Below are 20,170 nucleotides of genomic sequence, written 5' to 3' on the forward strand. Positions count from 1 at the left end.
CACCCAGGTAGTAACCCAAGCTCATTAGAGGCATCAACTCTAGCCAATGCACCCTGGTGCTGCCCAGACCCAAACTACACCAGTCAAACGACCTCCACATTAATATGATATAGATATGATTAATTGGGATTGCATTAGGATTGGACTGGAAAACATTTGACTTGATTTGAAATCAGGGTGTGGGTGGGGTGGCAATGTTTATTCAAGAGTGGCAGCTGCCACCCCGTGCCACAAGCCACGCCCTCTTCTGCTTACGCACCAAACATGCTTTCTGTGAATACAGTCTAAGATTAGAGCAGATAAATTGGTGGATATGCACACACACACCTTCACTGTTGCGCGTCTTTCTAGCGCATGTAATTATGATTCGAGTCGGATTTGGCTGTTTTGCCTGCAGTGGTTAACTTTTTTTGAGTTAGCTCAATGGGAAACTGCGGGACCTGGATTATGTCCCCTCGTTGTGTTTGTCGCTGCTGTATTACTGCCTAGTCTCCCTTGTTACGTGGATTTGGACAGAGCCCCTATTGTTCCCAGCCCACTCCTGCCTAATATGGCATTCTCAAGGAACGCTTCAGTTTCCTGAAAACGAGCGACGAGGAGCCGGCGAATGGAGAAGGCTGACCTAGAGAGTGAGAGACAAAATGGGAAAAATCGAGGCACCCACAGAAAGTGTTTGAGTGTCGGACACGGAGAGGGTTGGATGAGAGCTGGTGGACTGAGTGTGTGTAAATGCAGGCGGATCCGCAGGCGGGTTGTTTTGGAAGCTGGACGCAAAACAGTGCGGTTTACCGAGCAGGCGGATTGGTAAGAGGCTTGAGAAGTCATCCTGAGGGGTTTGAACTCGTTTAACTGAAGGCCCTTCTTACAAAACGTCCTCTTACAGACTACACAAGGACAGGGATTAACGTGGTCCGTGCGCTAAAAGGGAAGGAGATAGAGAGACAGAAGCACCATCATGCCTGGCCGTAGTTCCAGAAGGGAGCAGCGCACCGGGGCAGAGGACGGAGCGGATAGTGGAGAGCCCTTTACCGCCTCTGTCAAAAAGATGCTGAAGTGTGTGGTGGTCGGAGACGGAGCTGTTGGCAAGACCTGTTTAATCATGAGCTACGCCAATGACGCTTTCCCCGAGGAATATGTACCGACTGTGTTCGACCACTACGCAGGTGGGACAAATATTTCATCCCTCTTACTGTAATTACTGTACTCCATTGTATTGTGTTGTTCTGCATCCGGTGTCTCTCTTTCTCTCTCACACACACACACACACACACACACACACACACACACACACACACACACACACACACACTTTGGCACGCACGCACACTTAACCCCAGGGTCCCAAGAATAGCCCCTGATAGAGGAACTGTTTGTGACTGGATACACTTAATCCTCAGTCAAGACTTAAAACACACAAGTAAAACAAACTGATGTTTACAAACAGATACACATTACACACAAAAGGATTGGAACATACCCTGTGCTACCTTTTGATCACATACTGCTGTCATTATTGTCAATGAACCACAATAGGGTTACATTAAACAGGCATATTTGGGTTATTCTCCAATCTGAAATAAAAAAAGAAAAGATTTTACACATAATATCACCCTGTATTAAACTAAACTAGAGGGAAAAGTTGAGAGAATGCTCTGAAGGTATAGAACTGAAATGATCTCAGGCACATGATATCGACTCAAAAGAACCAGCAAAAGCACGAGGGTAGAAAGTTGAGGCAGATTATTCTCCCGCATGAAACCTCCAGCATGAAAACGAGAAGAGCGGACTCTGAATACTTCTTTATTCATTCTTCTTTAACAAGCACTTTATCCCTAAAAGGGTTATTGTGGGTCCACTGCTTATCCCGGTAAGAACTCTGGGTGTGAGGCAGGAGTATACACTGAGATAGAAAGCCAATCTACTTGCAAGGCATCGTGCACACACATGTTTACACATAAGGGCAACGTAAGGACCAAATCTATACATTACTAAAACCTGCAAATTTTAAGTTTTTGGAGGAGGGAGGAAACCAGAGATTACAGAGGAAACCTACATGGAGAGTTTGAAACTGTGAGGCAGCAGAAGTGCCCATTAAGTCTCATTAGAGTGCATTTTATTGTATATTGTAGGCTCATGTCAAATGCTATAGCGTCTACGACACCACATGATTGTTCTGTAGTGGAGCTTACGCTTTCCATAGCTGAAATCTGTAACATATTCATGGTGTTTTGTAGTCTGGCGACATGATCACCACCTTTAACAACCATTAGATATGTTAGTTATCATTTTAATTCTTTACCTTTTCTACACAGAGAGAGAGAGAGAGAGAGAGAGAAGTAGTCCAAGGCAGTGTTTGTAACACATTTGCAGTCACAGCACGTGTTTAGATATTAAACTACATTTTTTTTTTGCTTAGATTTGTTTACACTCTGCTGATGTGTGGACGATGTGTCTGATATTCTGGTTATTTCTTTGCATGACAGTGACGTCACTGGAAAAAGTTTCATCACTGTTAAAAAAAAAAAAAAAAAAAAAAAAAAAAGTTCTCAGTGAACAAAAGGACAGAAATTTGACAAAATTCCAGTTTTCCCCACAAACTTCCCTATAAAAAAGACAAAACTTTGTACAGCGTTCTAATTATAATCCGGCACACAAATAATGAATTGGTTACTCTGTGATCTTCACACACACTAGACAAAGAGCACCTGTTTTTCTTTACAGTCAGAGTTGTGTCTGAAGTATGTCCAGAGCCAGAATACATTTAGAACATTCAACAATTACACCCAGGCCTTGACACCATTTTATTTGTGAACTTTTGTTGGCTGGAGCTGCTTATGCACATGGGCAAATTTATTACAAGGTCTAATGTGCATTAATGAGGCAGAACTCCTCAAGGCTAGAAGCGTGGGGGTGGGGGGGACACAATAGTGATATATCACAGCACTTACTGTATGAAGGAACCTGTGAGTTGCAGATGTGGTCCAGACATGGAATGTTAACCATTGTTGATGTGATCTTTTAAATAGTCCCACAAGTGGTACTGGTTTCTGACACTGCTCCCAAGGCTCATGTATACTACAAATGTCAGGTTTGTTGCTGCCTTCCAGGATTTTAGTTAGGAAACACAGATTTAAAGGAAAAACACAAAGCCTCAATACTTGTGGGATTATCTGTTGGAAAGTGATGAAAAGACCATATGTTCATAAGAAATGTGACTCGCAGTCCAGCTCATTTGGTGACTCCTACTTTAGATAAACAGACGGATAAGTAACAATTAGAAGCATGTCCACAAAGTTTCAAGTCACGGTTGTTTAAAATTGAAGTGCTGTTTAAATTGCACCAGGGCAATTGACAAAAGAAATCCTACCACACCATATGAAAGATTGTTATTGTTGATGCATTTATGTGGCAGTTAAAAGGCAGAGAGCCGGAAGAATGAAGGCCGTATAAGATATTTTTAATTGGTTCAGTTACACTGCGTTGCCAAACAGATGTGACCTCACCACAGATTTTAAGGTCCCTTTTAAACAATTATGGGCTCTTAAAACCAAGCTGGTGGTTATGTAGTCAGATCATAATGTAGAAAGGATGCTGTGTGGTGATGCTTTTGTTATTTTCTTATTGTCCTTTTACTCCCCATACCGTGAAAGAGTGGAAAATGTACCTAAATATGTGTGTGTGTATTGGAAATAAGAAGCTAAAATATCAAGCATGATCTTATATGATGTATGGTTTGGGTTATTGTTATTATATATTACTGAGTTACTCGGATTAGGTTGTTGAAAATCTGACATGACAGCATTCAAATCTACTGCCAAAAATGTTGCTAAGACAGCGACTATATAATCTCACTGCAAGAACGATTTAATATATACACTGTCAGTCAAAAGTTTTTACATGTTCATTCATCCTCAGAAAGCTGCTTTATCCAGGTCAGGTTTAGAAGTCTATTCCAGGAATGCACATTAGATGGGATGGTATCGCAGTGAGCCACGTACACACGTATAGCATAGCCAATATTTAGCATAGTCAATACACCTTGTACGGTTTTGGGAGGTAGAAGGGAACTGAAGAACCTGGAGGAAATCAATGTAGACACAGGGAGAACCTCCATTCTGACAACAACACAGACACAGGCTTGACACCACAGCTGCGAGGTGTATATCTAACCAGAATGTTAATTCAAGGACACCAGCAACCCTTAACTGGCTGTGTATATAAGAAATGGTTAAATATTGAAATTCAATTTATTTTCGTTTGTATTGCGCCTTTTAACAATAAACATTGTCTCGAAGCAGCTTTACACAGATAATTGGGTGATAAAAATAAATAAGATGGGTATTTTTATGTGTAAGTTTGTCCCTGATGAGCGACTGTGGCAAGGAAAAACTCTCTGAGATGGCGAAATATTCGGAGTCTTGCTTTATCTCTTCCTATCTCTGTGCAGGACTTGTAATAATCTCTAGATCTTTGCATCTATTTACATTAGCCAATCGCTGACTTGCATCCAGTTTTCTCAGACAGCTCAGTCCAGCTATACATTGCCATTCCCAGGTATGTTTGGAGAACCATATTAGCCTGTCTGGAATCATCAGGAGTCATAAATATGCTATGAATCTTCTTGTCAAGCTTTGTTCATATGTGCTATACGTTAGAAACCTTACCAGTGATATTCAAACACCGAGACGGATGAGAAGAAAATAGAGGGAGAAAAAGATCAAGAGGGAAAAGAAGGGACATTCTTCTGTTGTGCGCAGCAGGGCTGAGTGAAAACACAGAGACTATCAATCGTTCCCATTTAGGTCTAGCCCCATCAGTTTCTCCACATGGAGAGGGCCTCGACATAGCATCATAATAAAATGGGTGAACTGTCACACAGTGTCTTAATGTCTAGGCCAAGGAACACAGCGCTCTCTTGTATGGCCCTGAATAGAGCCCATTGTTGTTGATATAGCAGTATTAGTGTTAAACAAGAAATGGCCATTATTTCACTAGCAGTAGTTTACTGCAGAGATTGTAGTAGGCACCACATTTTTAAACACATGTTGCAATGGATGAAACAATACACATATATATACTCCACATATGGGTCAATGGCTGCTAAACCCGTTTGTTTGATAACCTTCTCAAACGTACCATGAAAATGGTAGGAAATAGTTATTGATTTTTTTTTTTTTTTTTATTCTAAAAAATACTCAATTTTTATATTCCTTAAAGTCTGATTACTTTTTCAATCAGTTAAAACAAATTTCCATTTTAGAATCACTCCTAGATGTATTCGCTCACGTCATGGGCTGTAAAGGACGTAGGGCTAAAGTTCCACTGTGAAGAGAGGCCGTTGTTTCCGCTCACAAATCCCACTGGATCAAAATTCCCTTGTCCAAAACAAACAGATTGCGTTCCCAGTCTACGGCATAGAGACTGTTAACGTTGACGAGATTAATCATTGTCTCTTGCGGCTCGCCACAAATCATGTAATATACCAGTGATATTGCCTTGTTAAGTCATGGGCACTTTGGGGACCATTGTGAATCTAATATAAAAATTATAATTAAAATATCCATCTTTGATGAGGAACACCATTTTGGTGTTGTCATGTTGTGTATAAGTTGGATCTCATTCTCCTGCTAATGTACAGGCCTTATTACTGATGGAAATACATTTTAGATGCTAAAAGTTTACCTAGCAAATGTCTGTTATGTAAGATTGGATGATGTCTGTATAGGAGAGGCAGTCTGTATATCCAAAGTCTATACACAATGTATGCAAAAACATCACACCAAAAGTGAAACATCTTTTACTTCTCATATTGGTAATGTACAGTTTGCATGAGAGTATGATGTTTATTATAACTACTTATAACACATAGCTGTTAAATTGTTAAATCAAATTGGCCAGTAGGTGTTAATGTTCGATAACAGCATCGCTCTTACAGTGTTCACATGGATGTGCATGGCAAGCATTCCACAAAATCTAAGTCTAAAAATAAGCTTATTTTTGGAAGCATAATTCTGTGTCAAATGTAATTTTTCCCACATAGAAAAGTCAGATTAAACTAAATAAAATTCATTTTTATTTGTATTTGTATTTTATTTGTATATGTTTTTATATGTTTTTACATTAAGATGTTCTTTGTAAGTTTGTCCCCGATAAGCGAGCCGGGCGGCGACTGTGGCAAGGAAAAACTCCCCGAGATGGCATAAGGAAGAAACCTTAAAAGGAACCAGACTCGAAAACCCATCCTCATCTGGGTGGGATCCTAGTCAAAGGATGAAGCATTTTTATAGCTGGCATTATGTACTTGTGGAAGTTAAACAACATTAAACAAGTATGAGTCAAGGATGTGTCAGATGATAGTCCTTAGGGTTTTATGTGCTCTAAGTTTCTAAGAATGTTTCTAAGAAAAAGTATGTCAGAAATGTCAAAAGGTTTAAAACATTATACAATTATCCCATCATCACCATTTCATTCAGTCACAAGTCTTCTAACACGTAATACATGTCCAGCTTTTTCTAAGAAAACGTACATCCACTGATGAACCATCTGTTACATTACTTCAGGTTTTTTCTAACCAATGACCATTTTATTAACCCCCAAAAAATTGACATTGGATTTCTTAAATTTTACATTTGTCACATTTTTAAGGTTTTTTTATTTAATTCATCTTTATATTATTTGTTAAGTGGAAACATATAATTGTTGGCAAACTGCTGCTGTATAAGTGGAATAAGTAATAATACACTTTGCATGCTTTGCATTAGGCAACATCGTACCGCAACGTCTCCAAAAATATTTGAATCACCATTTAAACATAATACGTTCGTCTCTAATAAAGTAGCTTCATCTTCTTCTCAGTCTGGGAGAGGGTATAAACAACACATTTCTGTATAAATAAGTCTGTATTTAAAGTCAAGATAAAGTGTAATTAGAGTGCAGGATATGAAGTGCACTCAGCACCTTGAAAAAGTTCTTGTCAACACCTACACTTGATTGCAGGCTTTGCTATATCACTTGATGTTTAAAAGCACGCATTTGTTTGACGTAATAGAGTGTGTTACAATCTGCAGCAGGCTAAAATTGTATTCCACCACTATGCTTAGATCAGCATCATGCCATACTATTTATGCATCATTAATGCAACATTTATTTTATGCCCAATTTGCATGAGCACTAGATCTCGACAGTGCTACCAGAGATTGCTGATTAACCCAGGTTTTTAATAGATCAATAATTTAATAGCTTCTCTAGCCTTACCGAAGACAGATACTAAGCAGTGACCAGCATAAACTGCTTTTGTTTATATGTAAAGCCAGACTGTAGAAATTTTTCAAATTGAGCGTCAATCAACTGCCAGCTGTGCATCTAGGTGCAGTCTCAAAAGGCATCTCAGTCTCAAAATCCACAGGTTTGCAAACAAAAAAAACAAGTGCCAAAAAAAGCAACTGATTATGACTCGTTTTATATTCATTTCTAGTTCCAAGAAACATCCCTTAGAGTTGCTGTCTACAGTCCCATGTCCACATTGGCGAAGTGTGTTTGTAAGCAATGGCCGTGCACGGCTAATCAAAAGCTTTGCCTCGTTACTGTTTGAGCACAGCTTCACAGACATGATTTGATTAAAATGCATAATTAGCATTAATTGACCTGGGTCTTGCTCTTAGCCAGTTTAATCAACTGTACTAAAACACAGTGAAAATCAATGAGCTGAAACATTCATTTTCCTGCACTTTATGATATCCTGAAAGACTGTCTGTTATTAAATACAAAAGATCAATTACAATAATAATAACTGGATTACCTTCAACATGCAATGCGCCTTTATGTTCTTGTGTGTGGATAAACACATTTCTATATACAAATGGGCAGAGAATGAAGTATATTGTTTATGCTAAAATCTATACTGGTATGAATAATATATTGTGTAATACATTTCGTGCACGTAAAACAAGGTAATACAGCAAAGGTGTTAAACAAAACTTTGTCCCCTGTGCATGCATGATGATTTAACCCCAGTGATGACTGTAGTGACTATCTGCAGCACACCAAAATGTAAGGAAGACTAGTTAAAAGTATTATTTTAAGAATAATGATGAAAGGAATCTTGTAGGCATACTATATTCCAACAGTGACATTTAAAGTCATTCACTTGCAAAAATTCCACCAAAACAGAGGTGTGTATGTGTATATGTGTATAAAAAAAGTAATGTATAGTGTATCCAGCTGTGAAGAAATATATAACAAAATGAAATGCTGCATTTAACAGAATTATGCTACTGAGCCATAAAAAGTAGTGACCACATTACTCGGAAAACTCCACCCCTAAAACACATGAAATATGCTTTCAGTATACTCTCACGAGTAGATAGCGGTTGCTAGCACAATTCCAGTAATCAGGGATATAGCGTAGGTTTTACCATGAACACTTCAAGACACGAGCAGGAGTTTCATTTTAATGGATTAATGAGAAATGAATTGCAGAAGTAGTTTAATCTGCAGGCTGGACTTAAAGGTCCAGAATGCAATGTGGTGCATCTTGGCTAACCAAGAGATTTGTCTTTGCAGGTTAGCATGAATGAGATGACAAGCATTGTTGAATGTTGATAATTGTTGACTGGGCACTGAAAAATCATTTAACTGAAGAAAAGAAAAAAAACCTAAGATGTTAAGGGTGAATTTTTTTGTATAATCGTTTAAGATGTGTTTATATATGCACTAGTATATGAAGTGCTCAACGATCACTACCAGGTTTATATTTTTGTTACAGTGCTTAATACTGTACTGGAATGTGAGGGATTTTCCCACCTACACTAATAGCCCTGTTCATAGCATTTTATCTATTGTGCTTCCCTCTGAGTGGGTTGGTCAGCTAAAGAAGCCATGGTGGCGCTTTAAGCATTCTCGCATTACACAGAGCCACATTGTAAGAGGCCTGGAGACTTATCCACACCCCAAATCACATTACACAACATGTGTGGAGGTTTTTGGTTAGAGGGGGATGATTGAAACAACACCATGTGTCTCTCTCTCTCTCTCTCTCTCTCTCTCTCTCTCTCTCTCTCTCTCTCTCTCTCTCTCTCTCTCTCTCTCTCCAAGCTGTGGAGTACAACAGGCAGGCCCCATGACGAGAGGCAGCTGACCGGATGGAACAGCTGAGGGCCCCTTTACCACCCCCAGATAACCACAATATTTTTCTCCCTCATTCTTCCTCTTTGTCTTTGTCCTTTTCCTGCTTCACCAGAAACAACGAAGTGGGACACAGGAGAGGAAGGCTGTGTGTGTCAACAGTCTACTCCTTATTTATTCAGAGTGTCTCAGGAGGAGACCAGTGCTTCTATAGGGAGCTGTGAGGGACAGCTGATACGTTGCAACAGAGACTCAGCCTCAAAGCATGTCCAAATGAAATGCTGTCTCAGTTTCACCCCCCCCCCCCCACTCACACCCATTTACTAGTCATATCAGCTACAGCTGCAGTCATTCAGTTCCTTACCAAAAATTGATAACCCCAAAGTGTAGAAGTGACTTAGAAGCAGAGTTCAGCACTTTCTCACCGCCCTAGTGCAGTTCAGCATGCTGTTGCCTGCAGTATTTGGGATCGAACTCTTGTCTGCGTTTGTAGAGGAAGCTAAATTTAGCAGCCCCATTTGCAGTCGTTCCAGTGAATATAAGACACGACTGACTTGATTCGAATTTCTGAAGTGCTCTAAAGCCTCACACTGCGCATAGTCACTCATCAATTATATCTCTAATGTTTCAAGATTATGCCACATGCTGCCAAGGGATACAATAATGCTTGACGTAACGACATGATCTGCGGGGAAGTTTCATTTTGCTGCTGCTTCTCACCAGCCCTGTGGAGCTTCTAGCAGTTCAGCTCATTACTACTGCAGATGAGGGGGAGAAAATTTTAAATTACCATATTGCCTTTTACAAGCATTGCACTAGTGTCAATGCCCAGAGTGAAACCTTTAGGGAATATAGAGACAGCATAGTGTGCAGTTAAAGAGACAGGAAAGTGCTCAGCTGACACACTTGTTTCTTTACTGAGTGCTGGTTGTAGACAGCAAAAAAAAAATAAATAAAGCATGGCTGTGTCTGGCCATTTTCCTCTATGTTGTAGCAAAACAACTGTCCTTTTATGTGCTTATCACCCACAAGGATGTATATTGTTTCACACATTGTACACACACACACACACACACACACACACACACACACAATGCCCTTCCTTATGACACTTTCAAAACTAAACATCTTCAGCTGCAGCAGCTGTCTTATTCCAATCCCAGCCAATTTCCAGCTTTTCCAGCTGACTAAAGGGCCAATTCTTATAAGATCATGTTTTATCAACTTAATCAGGGAGAACAAATAATTTCTCTAAATGCTTAACAGTGTAGATTAAAAATTCAGTTGGTTTGGAATTCAGTAAAGACAAAGAAGTTATGATCGTTACAATTATTATTCACAGCTTTCATCAGATGTGAAAAAGGCTCTGTTCCAAATGGTTCACTAAGCCCTGTGGTGCACCTACTAAGGAGCCAAGAAAGTGCTTAGTGCACACACAATGACTTTATTGAATGCTGGTTGTTGAGAACATAAGCCAAAAAAAGAGCATGGTGTGTTTTCCTCTTTATGATCACACTAGTCTCCTGTTATTGACTCATCACCCATAAGGATAGATGTATTGTACACCACTTATATTGAGTGTACAAGTAATGAAGTGATAAGACAAAAGATCACCATTGTCTTTTTATTTTTATTTTTAGAAAGTACATTTCAGCCAAACTTAACCAAATGCAATCAATCTACTCAATTCCACAGTGTAAACAGTAGGCACTGGTGGCTCATCTGAAGGGTCAGGTGGGGCAGATATACACTGTAAAAGCTTTGTAAATAATATTAATCTTCATTACCTCTTCATTAATTTATAGTATTTAAGTGACCAGGGAAAAAATAAGACAATGTTCTGTAGATTTGGTTGCTTTCTGTAGATATGGTATAATTGTGGAGAGGCACATTCGCTGCCACTTTCAGATCTATCAAGATCCATATTGTTAAAAATGGGAACTTCAACAATGAGACCCACTGGGAGAGCAGTCCATTCTATAAATCTTAATGGGGAGGAGCATCAGCCAGGGCAGTTAATGATAGTACTGTTTCTATACCTTCTAGCACACAGTGGGAATGATGACATAAACTTTCTCTATCAAGATTTGAACTTTTTCCGTCCACATTTTTTAGTCTTTTTCCTGATTAGAAAAGATGTGATTAGCAGGTTTAATCTACATTGTTATCTAGCAATTTTAATAACTAGCTAGGGTGTTAATGTGTCTTTGGAGTGCAATTATTAGCAATCAGAAACGAGCATAATTGCACCAGTTGCACCACAATTAGCCGAGATCGAAAAAATGTGTACATCTAAAAGACTGAGTTAAGTGAGTTAATGTGGACATGTTTAGTTTGATCATTTGCAGTTTGGCATTTTCTTTGGCTATTCGTCAGGGTTTGGCGTATGGGCATTCAGACCCGGGTACATCCTTCTGTTCTCTGAATATTTGGTGTTGAAAATTACAGCTGCCTGTTACAGGGTTGCTTTAAAAAAAATCTCTAGCTGCTAGCCTGTAACTTAAGTCAAGCGTGACAAGATCTCAACTTAAAATAGTTTGAGGCTATGTTGTTATGATGTCATTTTGATTCGCCTGAATCTATGGTCACAAGCTTCTGTAGACAGTAGGATGCATTCAGTTGCCTCGCTAGCCTCATGCTAGTACAAACATACGCTCGTGTAAGAATACAAAAACCTTACAGCGAAATGTTTAAATGGTTTGTAACGAAGTAGGCCTTTGGTTTACTCAGGAACCATGTACTGTATTTTATTTGCAATTTGTAGATGCAAAAAAACTCATCATTTTTATGTGGCTTCTTTCACAGTAAATATTACAGTGTCTGGCAGACAGCACTTGTTGGGGTTGTACGATACTGCTGGTCAGGTAAGTGATTACTTATATAATTATTTTATCTTTTTTTTGTAGAACAATACTTGAATAAGTATAAACTATAATCACATATTTCATTAATAGTACATAGAGTATGTTTGGACTTAAATAAGGGTACATTCTGTTGTGCATAATGCATTATGACTGTTTCACAAATAAACTTGACGTTTTGATAGATGACCTTAACCATTTTTCCGGACTGACTCCCTTCATCATCAAACTGTTATTGATGGTTTTATTGCTTTGCGTCAGATAACTCAATATCTCCAAAGTAAATAAGCTTCTTCAGATGTCTCATAATTGGGAACACACAAGAAAGGCACACTCAATATTATGCAGCCTGCATCCATCTGGAAGAGAGGAAAGCTGTCAGTTGTTATCCACTCAAACTGCTGTGTGCTTGTAGGCTACAGTGTGTGGTGTCAGTTGCATACACCATAACGGGGTGATATAATGTAAGCAAGCAGTACCGATTCACTGGATGGATTGATGGCATGAACATGAATGCTAATTTTACCTTCAGCATTTTTGGGGGATGTGAGGACATGGTAGCTTAGTGTCCAAGTTGTTTGACTTCTTTTTATTAAGGTTGTGAGATCAAATACTAGAATCACCAAGCTGCCACTCTTGGGTGCTTTAGCAAGGCCCTTAACCCTCAACTGTTTAAATGTAGAAAAAAAAGATCATTGTAAGTCGCTCTGGAAAAAGGGGTCAGTCCAAGCTGGGTAACAGGTGGGTAACAAATTTAACAACAATATGAAAAATGTATCATAAGTTGTTTGTCTATGACAACCCATCCAAACCCCTTTTCGTAGATTATACACATTTCTGCAACTGTATTGAAGGGATGAAGACCATTATTTTAAAATAATGATTATTTCACTTGATGATGATGATGCTCTGTCTAAGACATTGATCCAAAATCACTCAGGTGTTCAGTTCGTATGAGATCTGATGACTGCAAAGGTCACAGTATATGATGAATAGGGGTGTTACTAAATAGAAGATTGACTACCTGTAAAGTGAACCTTCTTGATCTTTCTGGACAAAAATGTAAAGAGTAAAGTAAATCTGATGAAATATTCCTAGATGGTTATCGGCGTCCACTGTAGCAGAAGATCACTATTTCTTAAATTGGGGATGAAATAGATATTTTTGGTACATAATTATCTTGCAAACTCAGTCACATTAGATAGAAGATAGAAAACTTGCCAGAAAATGCCACAGTGTACCTGGTTAAGGAGATATAATTTCTGCAGTAATTTGTAAATGAAAACAACATTGTGTCATGACCCCACTCATATCCAGTTTAAATCCGAGTACAGAATCAGATCTGAATATTTGAAGGCCTGAACAACTGCAGATATTGGCATTGCTTTACATCCCTAATTTACAGTATATGATTTCCATACTCCTTATTCCTTGTGCCTTAAGGAAGAGAGAATTGATGTCTTACAGAAGACAGCTCCATTTTAGCATTGAAACGTTTCATCGTAGGATAAAAGAGATCAGTCAGAATAACATTGCATTGATTTGTCGTAAATCTTAAAGTCTAAAGGGGACCCAAACCATGGCGGTACAATTCCCTTCACAGCAAAACAGAGCTAACATTTGTTTCCTTTATCACCCGTCTGTAGCTCCTGTCACAAGATTATTTATTCAAGTCACAAGACATTATATGGAAAAAAAAATAAAAGAATATCGCACAATTGGACCACTATTTGAAGATCTGTTTTCTTTCATTTCTACTGTGTGCAGTAGTTTGTTAGATGGATGTACGCTCATTGTCCACTTTATTAGGAACACCTGTGCAATCATTTACTAAATCAGCCAATCATGTGGCAACAGTGCAATGAAAAAAAGAAAAAGCATGCAGATACAGGTCAAGAGTGTCTGTTTATAGTAACATTAAAAAACTGTGATTGCTGTGACCTTGAGGTCAGAGGACATGGTATAATTGTTTCAAGCTGCCTGGAAGGGTATAGTAACTCTGTTTACAACTATTGGGAGCACAAAAAGCATCTCAGTATGGCCAAAATATTACACATTATGATGAATATGCTACAACAGCATATTGTGCATGACCACAATTGGCTGACTAGATAACTGCAGGAATTAACAGGTCTCCTTAATAAGTATCCAGTGAGTGTATGTATGTGGTAAACCAGGACATTGTGCAAGCCAAGTGTGGATGTAAAACCATTTAACACATGTAGCATGTAGTCATTAAAACCCAAAGTTTCCCTCAGTTTATTAAGCAGCTATTAGGCAGCTCATATCATTGGAGAGGGTGTAGATGACACTTTACAACATAGTCTTCATACCCATGAAGTAGTGAAGTGCCGACAGACTGAAATTCCTCTCTGTGTTGCCCTTCACTGCACTGGCATTGTGCGTTTCACCGAAGAGCATTTCCAACATGCTTGACTCTTCTTCTATAGTAAACACTTACCCTGGGATCAACTGCACTCCAGCACTAAAGGGTCTGGCTCTTATCAAGAAAAGTCAGTATCAGGACAGAGCTCTCATGTTGCCCTATAAAAAAATAAGTGCTATAAATGTTTTTTTTTTCTATTTCGATACAGATCCCTTTATCAGAAACATTACAGGCATTTCATCAATCAAACATGTACAGAATATAGAGCAAATACAGGCAAAATTTATATCGATTGTGGTATGATTTTTGGTGCCATGGGCTTGTTTGATTATTTCAGAAATACTAATCTCCTAGAGATTTCACACACAACGAGTTTATTTACACCGAATAGTGCAATAAACAAACAAAAACATGAAGTGAGCAACAGATCTATATGTTGTTCTTGAGAGCAGTCAGAGGAGAATGGCCAGACTGGTTTATATGGACTGGAAGGCAACTACAATAACCACTCTTTAAAAGGATTGTGAGCAGAAAAGCATCTCAGAAAACTCTGAACGTTGAGGTGGATAGACTTCAACAGGAGAAGCTTCAGGAAAGAACAGGAATCCGAGGCATCAGTGGGCACAGGTGAACTGAAACTGAACAAGATTGGCAAAATGTTGCCTTTTTTTCAATTTTTTATCTGTCCAGTTCTTTGCACAGTGTGTTATCGACTCACACTGGCAGGTTTCAGCAAAATTCCCAACTCAGCTCGAACTCCACAACTAGATAGAAAGGTTTCTTCTTTTCTCAGGTGGGAAAAGTAAATATATAAAATCACATTCCTGCCATATTTCTGTTAAATGTCACGTCTAGACAAAAATACAAAAATAGAAATGAATGTTTTAAGCATTAACCATATATTTTCTTAATTTGCAGGATTTTACACATTACACTGCTGACACATGATTGACTTATTAGATAATTGCATTATATTGAAGTTGCCAGTGTGTACAAGCATTTTCTAATTGTACAATGAATTGTGTACAACATATTTAATTTTCTCCTTTCCTGTATTGAACAGTTTGATTTTTAACAGCAGGCGTGCTGTGATTAAAAAATGGATTTGGCTTCTTGTCATCTCCTCTGTTGTTTACAGGAAGACTACAACCAGCTGCGGCCCCTTTCCTACCCCAACACTGACGTGTTTCTTATCTGCTTCTCTGTGGTGAACCCGGCTTCGTATTACAACGTGCAGGAGGAGTGGGTTCCCGAGCTCAAGTCTTGCATGCCTCGTGTGCCGTACATCCTCATAGGCACACAGGTGAGCACCATGAACAGACAGACTGCACCTTTACGTTTTTTTTCACACCTGTTGTACCAAACAACATGTACAAAAAAAAACCCAGAAGTATTTATACAACAATTAGTTTTACGTCCACTAATTTAATTTGTCGAGCACCGTTCCAAGAGTGCCTGTATTTACTGTGAATACTGGTCTTCCTGGAATATTTCACCATGCCTATCACTCTACCTTTCATCGCATTGCATTATACTTCCTAGTTCCAGAAAGGTTATTACAGAAGTCTTAATGAAAAATGTCAGGAATATGACTTTTTACATAAATTATTAAAGCCCACCTAATATTGACATGCAGGACCATGTTGGAGTTTTAATTATTATGAGAGATTTATTTTGATTTTTTTTTTTTTTTTACAGATTTTAAATATGTAGTAATACTTACAAATTCCTGTTCAGCATCTTTATTCAGGCTGACAGAGCTTGAACAAGTTTACCAAGTTGAATGAGTAAAGATATTGGTGTGTAGGTGATGAAGACAAGTACCAGAAGACTTGCAGAAACAAATGACTGCTTTTTATTTTGTTAATTAAACTTTGTGTCTCTGTACAACAACTATTTTTCACTTTCAGTTACACAGAATGTACATGAAAGAAATAATAATCCCAATTAAATCAATTGCATTTCCAAAGTCCATCAAAATGCAAACGTTTTTAGCTACTGCCAAAATGGCACCAGGTGAACCATAGGACTTGCAGTTCCAATCGCTGAGTAGAGAAAAAGAAAGTCCCTTGCAGCTGCAATAATAAAATCTGGCATCCTGGCCTTGAAATGTCAATGTTAGTTACAGACTATCAGTGTGTCTTAACAGTAACAAATGTGGACTATTAAGAAAGAAAGGTTTCAAGTCCAATCTAATTACGAAGATTAGACTAAACACTTTTAAGGTTGATTGTAGTAGAATTGATATTGCTACGTATATTTTTAAAAAAGTTGTCATTTGTAACATCGTTTTGTTTGGCGTGTCTCAGATTGACTTGCGAGACGATCCAAAGACACTTGCCCGTTTGCTCCAAATGAAGGAGAAACCACTGACATATGAACAAGGCCTCAAACTGGCCAAAGAGGTATGAAAATCTCATTCATCTCATCTCTGACATACCTTTTCTAAGATGCATACCGACGGTAGTCTCTGTCATGTTCGTACATGTTTTTATGTTGCGTATGCAGATTGGAGCGCAGTGCTACCTCGAGTGTTCCGCACTAACGCAGAAGGGGCTAAAGACAGTGTTTGACGAGGCCATCCTGACAATCTTCAGCCCCAAGAAACAGAAGAGGTGCTGTATATCATGCAGGAGCTGCTGTACTATTGCATGATCACAGTGCCATGAGGCATATCACCCTTTAAAATCGGTCTAAGACACGGTTCCTTCAGTACCTGAAAGGGGAAATGACACGCAGCCGAGGGCCTTCAGCACCTTCAGTTCAATAAGTATTCTGCGTCACCTCAACTTTCATGAACACGAGAAAAAAAAAAAGAAATCACACTTCTGTTCCTTTATTAATTATTTTCCGCCCTCTGGGTTTACTGCTTTTAGCTGTTTTTTTTTTTCTTCACACATTCTGTAAAGCACATTTTCTGGACTCGAACAGACGTTGACATGAACAAACAAGACATGCTTTACTGATTTGGAGTGGATATAAATGAAAGCAATGTGTTTATCAGTTGTGCTCTCATCCAACTCCTAATAGTGTGATCAAAAAAGTTTCCTTTGGGATTTGGAAACTCCAAACTATATCTACAGATGACTATATTGATTTTTTTTTTTTTTAAGCTCGACACAAGTGCCTCGATCAACAACCCAGTATTGTTCTTGTGCTCATACCAAAGACAGTTTGCTTTCTTACCTTAAGCTTTAGACAAGCATACAGGTCTCTGAATTGCCACAGGGAGACTTCCCCAATTACCAGTCTAATAAAAGTCTTGTTTTCCATGAGCTATTTTTAGTTTCATACATTATAGGCCTTTCCAAGGCCCGTGAAACAAATGTTGAAAATCTATTACTCAGTAAAAGCCTGATTGTCTTGGATCAATAACATGCTCTTTTGAATAGCTGTGGTCTGAGATAGTTAATAAGGGAAATTCTCAGGAGGTTGGCCAAATGATCAATAGGAAAGCAGATACAGGCAGGAAATGGTAGAAATGGGAAAACAATTCAGTTTTCAAGATGAGTGTTTCAAACAACACTTACCCTAGTGGTGCTACACAGGACATTGTTCAATTCAATTAAATATTATTTGTATAGCTCTTTCAACAATGGACATTGTCCCAAAGCAGCTTTACTGAAATAATTACATTACGAACATGAATTCTAGCATCACATAATTGTCCCTCTAAGTTTATCCCTAATGAGCCAATTGGTGGCAAGGAAATGAGGTATGAGAGAAGAAATCAGGCTTCAAAGGGAACCCATCCTCATCTGTGTGACACAGTGTTCCATCATTAGTGAGGTTATCTATTGTTTAATGATGGGCATTTAAGTGCAACGCTGTTAAAGGTAATTGTGGACCTAAACCCGTTTTAGCAAACTGTTTACTTTAATTACTCCAAATCCATCATTATGGATCTTAAGTTTAATCCTCTACAGTAATTTATGAAGAAACTACAAAGGATTTCAGTGGCAGGAGTGCAAACATTGCAGCCAATATTTACAGCACAGGAAACACCAAAACATTATCTGTCCATCCCCTGTTTCTGCAATAATTCCCACGCACAGGTTAGACAGTAATGCCCATATTCGTACCCAGAGTAAGAGGCCGAATTTTTACTCCCCCTTCCGGTTACAGATATCTGTGGCATCATCAGTATTCAAACTCACATTTTGACCTGTAACATCACAAGACCGTGGTATCTGGTTGGTGCTTATTTAAAAAAAATAGTGGACAGATTTTTATCTTTTTTTTTTCTTCTTCTAATGCTTTTGTGATCAAAATTCATTTGCTACGGTCTATTTGTATTTTGCATGTTGCCACTCCTGCAATAACAGTGCTTGGGAACTCCACAGGATGTGATTTTGCATTTTAACACAACAAAGACCTGCCTCTTTTCTCTTCTCCAACAGCAATCATATACTGGTTTACTTCTCCTTTCTGCCAAATCCACCTCCTTCTTTGACCTTCTTTAAGAACTACCTAATCACATACAGCTTTGCCTTTTTCCCTCATTTTTTTTTCCAAAGGTCTCATGGAGCAGCCAGGGCTCTACATCATGCTAAATCTCTGAACTCCTTCCCTTCAAGAGCTTTAGTGTGTTGCTTCGTAATGAAAAAAAAAAGAACAGTGCAGGAGTTTAGATACATTCTCACATTCACTTATAGCTTTCCAGCTTCTGAAATAACACCAAACACCCAAATCTTTACTCAGTACTACTTAAATGTGCTCCTGCCCTGGCATTAATCTGAATTGCCCTGTTGTACACTGGTTGCTTTTAAGTGGCACCTCAGGGACGAATTCTGATGCGCGAAACCTCCTCGCGAAGACGAAGAGAAAAAGGCCCATTAAACACAGGAGGAATGAGCCTGAATCCACGTGCCTTTCATGTAGCACAGAGTTGGTTTATTTTATATATCTTCTTTTCAGACACTGTGCCTTACATCATCCTATGCAACAAATTGTATATTGTAATCATACATAGAGGACCAGCAGCAGCTCTGGCCACATTTACAATAACTTAAACTGTGTAACCTTTTTTTTAATTTAGATTGTGGTGACTTTTGTATATGTATTGGTTTGTACAATTATACATAAAGACAGCAGTTTTGGTTACTATGTCAGTATGTGTAATAAACTGTCAACTTGGTGTATGAGTGCTTTTCTTCTCACATTTCATGATTAAAGCTTTAACATACGGTGTGATTAAAACTTAAGAAACTGAATATACAAAAAATACTTTCTGCGGATTTTACAGTTCCATGGTAATCGTTCATAATATTGAAATACTACGATTATTCATAAAGAAGAGACCAAGAAACACAAGAAATCATGCAAAGTAGCTTCATCACTGTTAATTTATACTTATGCTGTTTAGATTCAATGATTATGCTAAACTGTGGAGACCTTACCATAAGATTTGTATGTATCGTAATTTCCGGACTATAAGCGCACCATAAATAAGCCGCACCTGTCTATAAGCCGTCTACATTGAAACTAATGAATTTTGCACAGGCTTTAACGAAAGTGTCTGTGTAACGGGTGAAATATGTTGTGGCCAGAGGTAGGAAGTAACGGAGTACAAATACTTTGTTACTGTACTTAAGTAGATTTTTCTGGTATCAGTACTTTACTCCACTATTTATTTTTCAGACAACTTTTTACTTTTACTCATTACATTTTTACACAAATATCTGTACTTTTTACTTCTTACATTTTCAAAACAGACTTGTTACTTTAGTTTTAATCCATTGATTTGGTGAAATATAATTTTTTTATTTTCACTGCGCGCCGATTTCAGCCGAACAACCGA

General features: G+C 38.4%; 1 protein-coding gene across 1 annotated transcript; it reads left to right on the forward strand.

Annotated features, from left to right (window-relative positions):
* Positions 1-254: 254 nt before the first annotated feature.
* On the forward strand, positions 255-19,507 carry rhoj (ras homolog family member J). Its single transcript, XM_083562025.1, has 5 exons — positions 255-1,163; positions 11,929-11,987; positions 15,509-15,673; positions 16,680-16,775; positions 16,879-19,507. Exons 1-5 carry the CDS (start codon positions 956-958, stop codon positions 17,023-17,025), a joined length of 675 nt encoding a protein of 224 aa, XP_083418151.1. The 5' UTR covers positions 255-955; the 3' UTR covers positions 17,026-19,507.
* Positions 19,508-20,170: the final 663 nt, after the last annotated feature.

This window comes from Silurus aristotelis (genome assembly GCF_946808225.1).
Source record: "Silurus aristotelis genome assembly, chromosome: 15".
Taxonomy (NCBI): Eukaryota; Metazoa; Chordata; class Actinopteri; order Siluriformes; family Siluridae; genus Silurus; species Silurus aristotelis.

Bases quoted from the DNA above. Each gene is read 5' to 3' on its own strand.
- rhoj (XM_083562025.1), top strand. From the start codon at position 956: ATGCCTGGCCGTAGTTCCAGAAGGGAGCAGCGCACCGGGGCAGAGGAC. The intron at 11,988-15,508 runs GTAAGTGATTAC...TGTTGTTTACAG, and splicing joins TGTACGATACTGCTGGTCAG to GAAGACTACAACCAGCTGCG. The intron at 16,776-16,878 runs GTATGAAAATCT...TTGCGTATGCAG, and splicing joins GCCTCAAACTGGCCAAAGAG to ATTGGAGCGCAGTGCTACCT.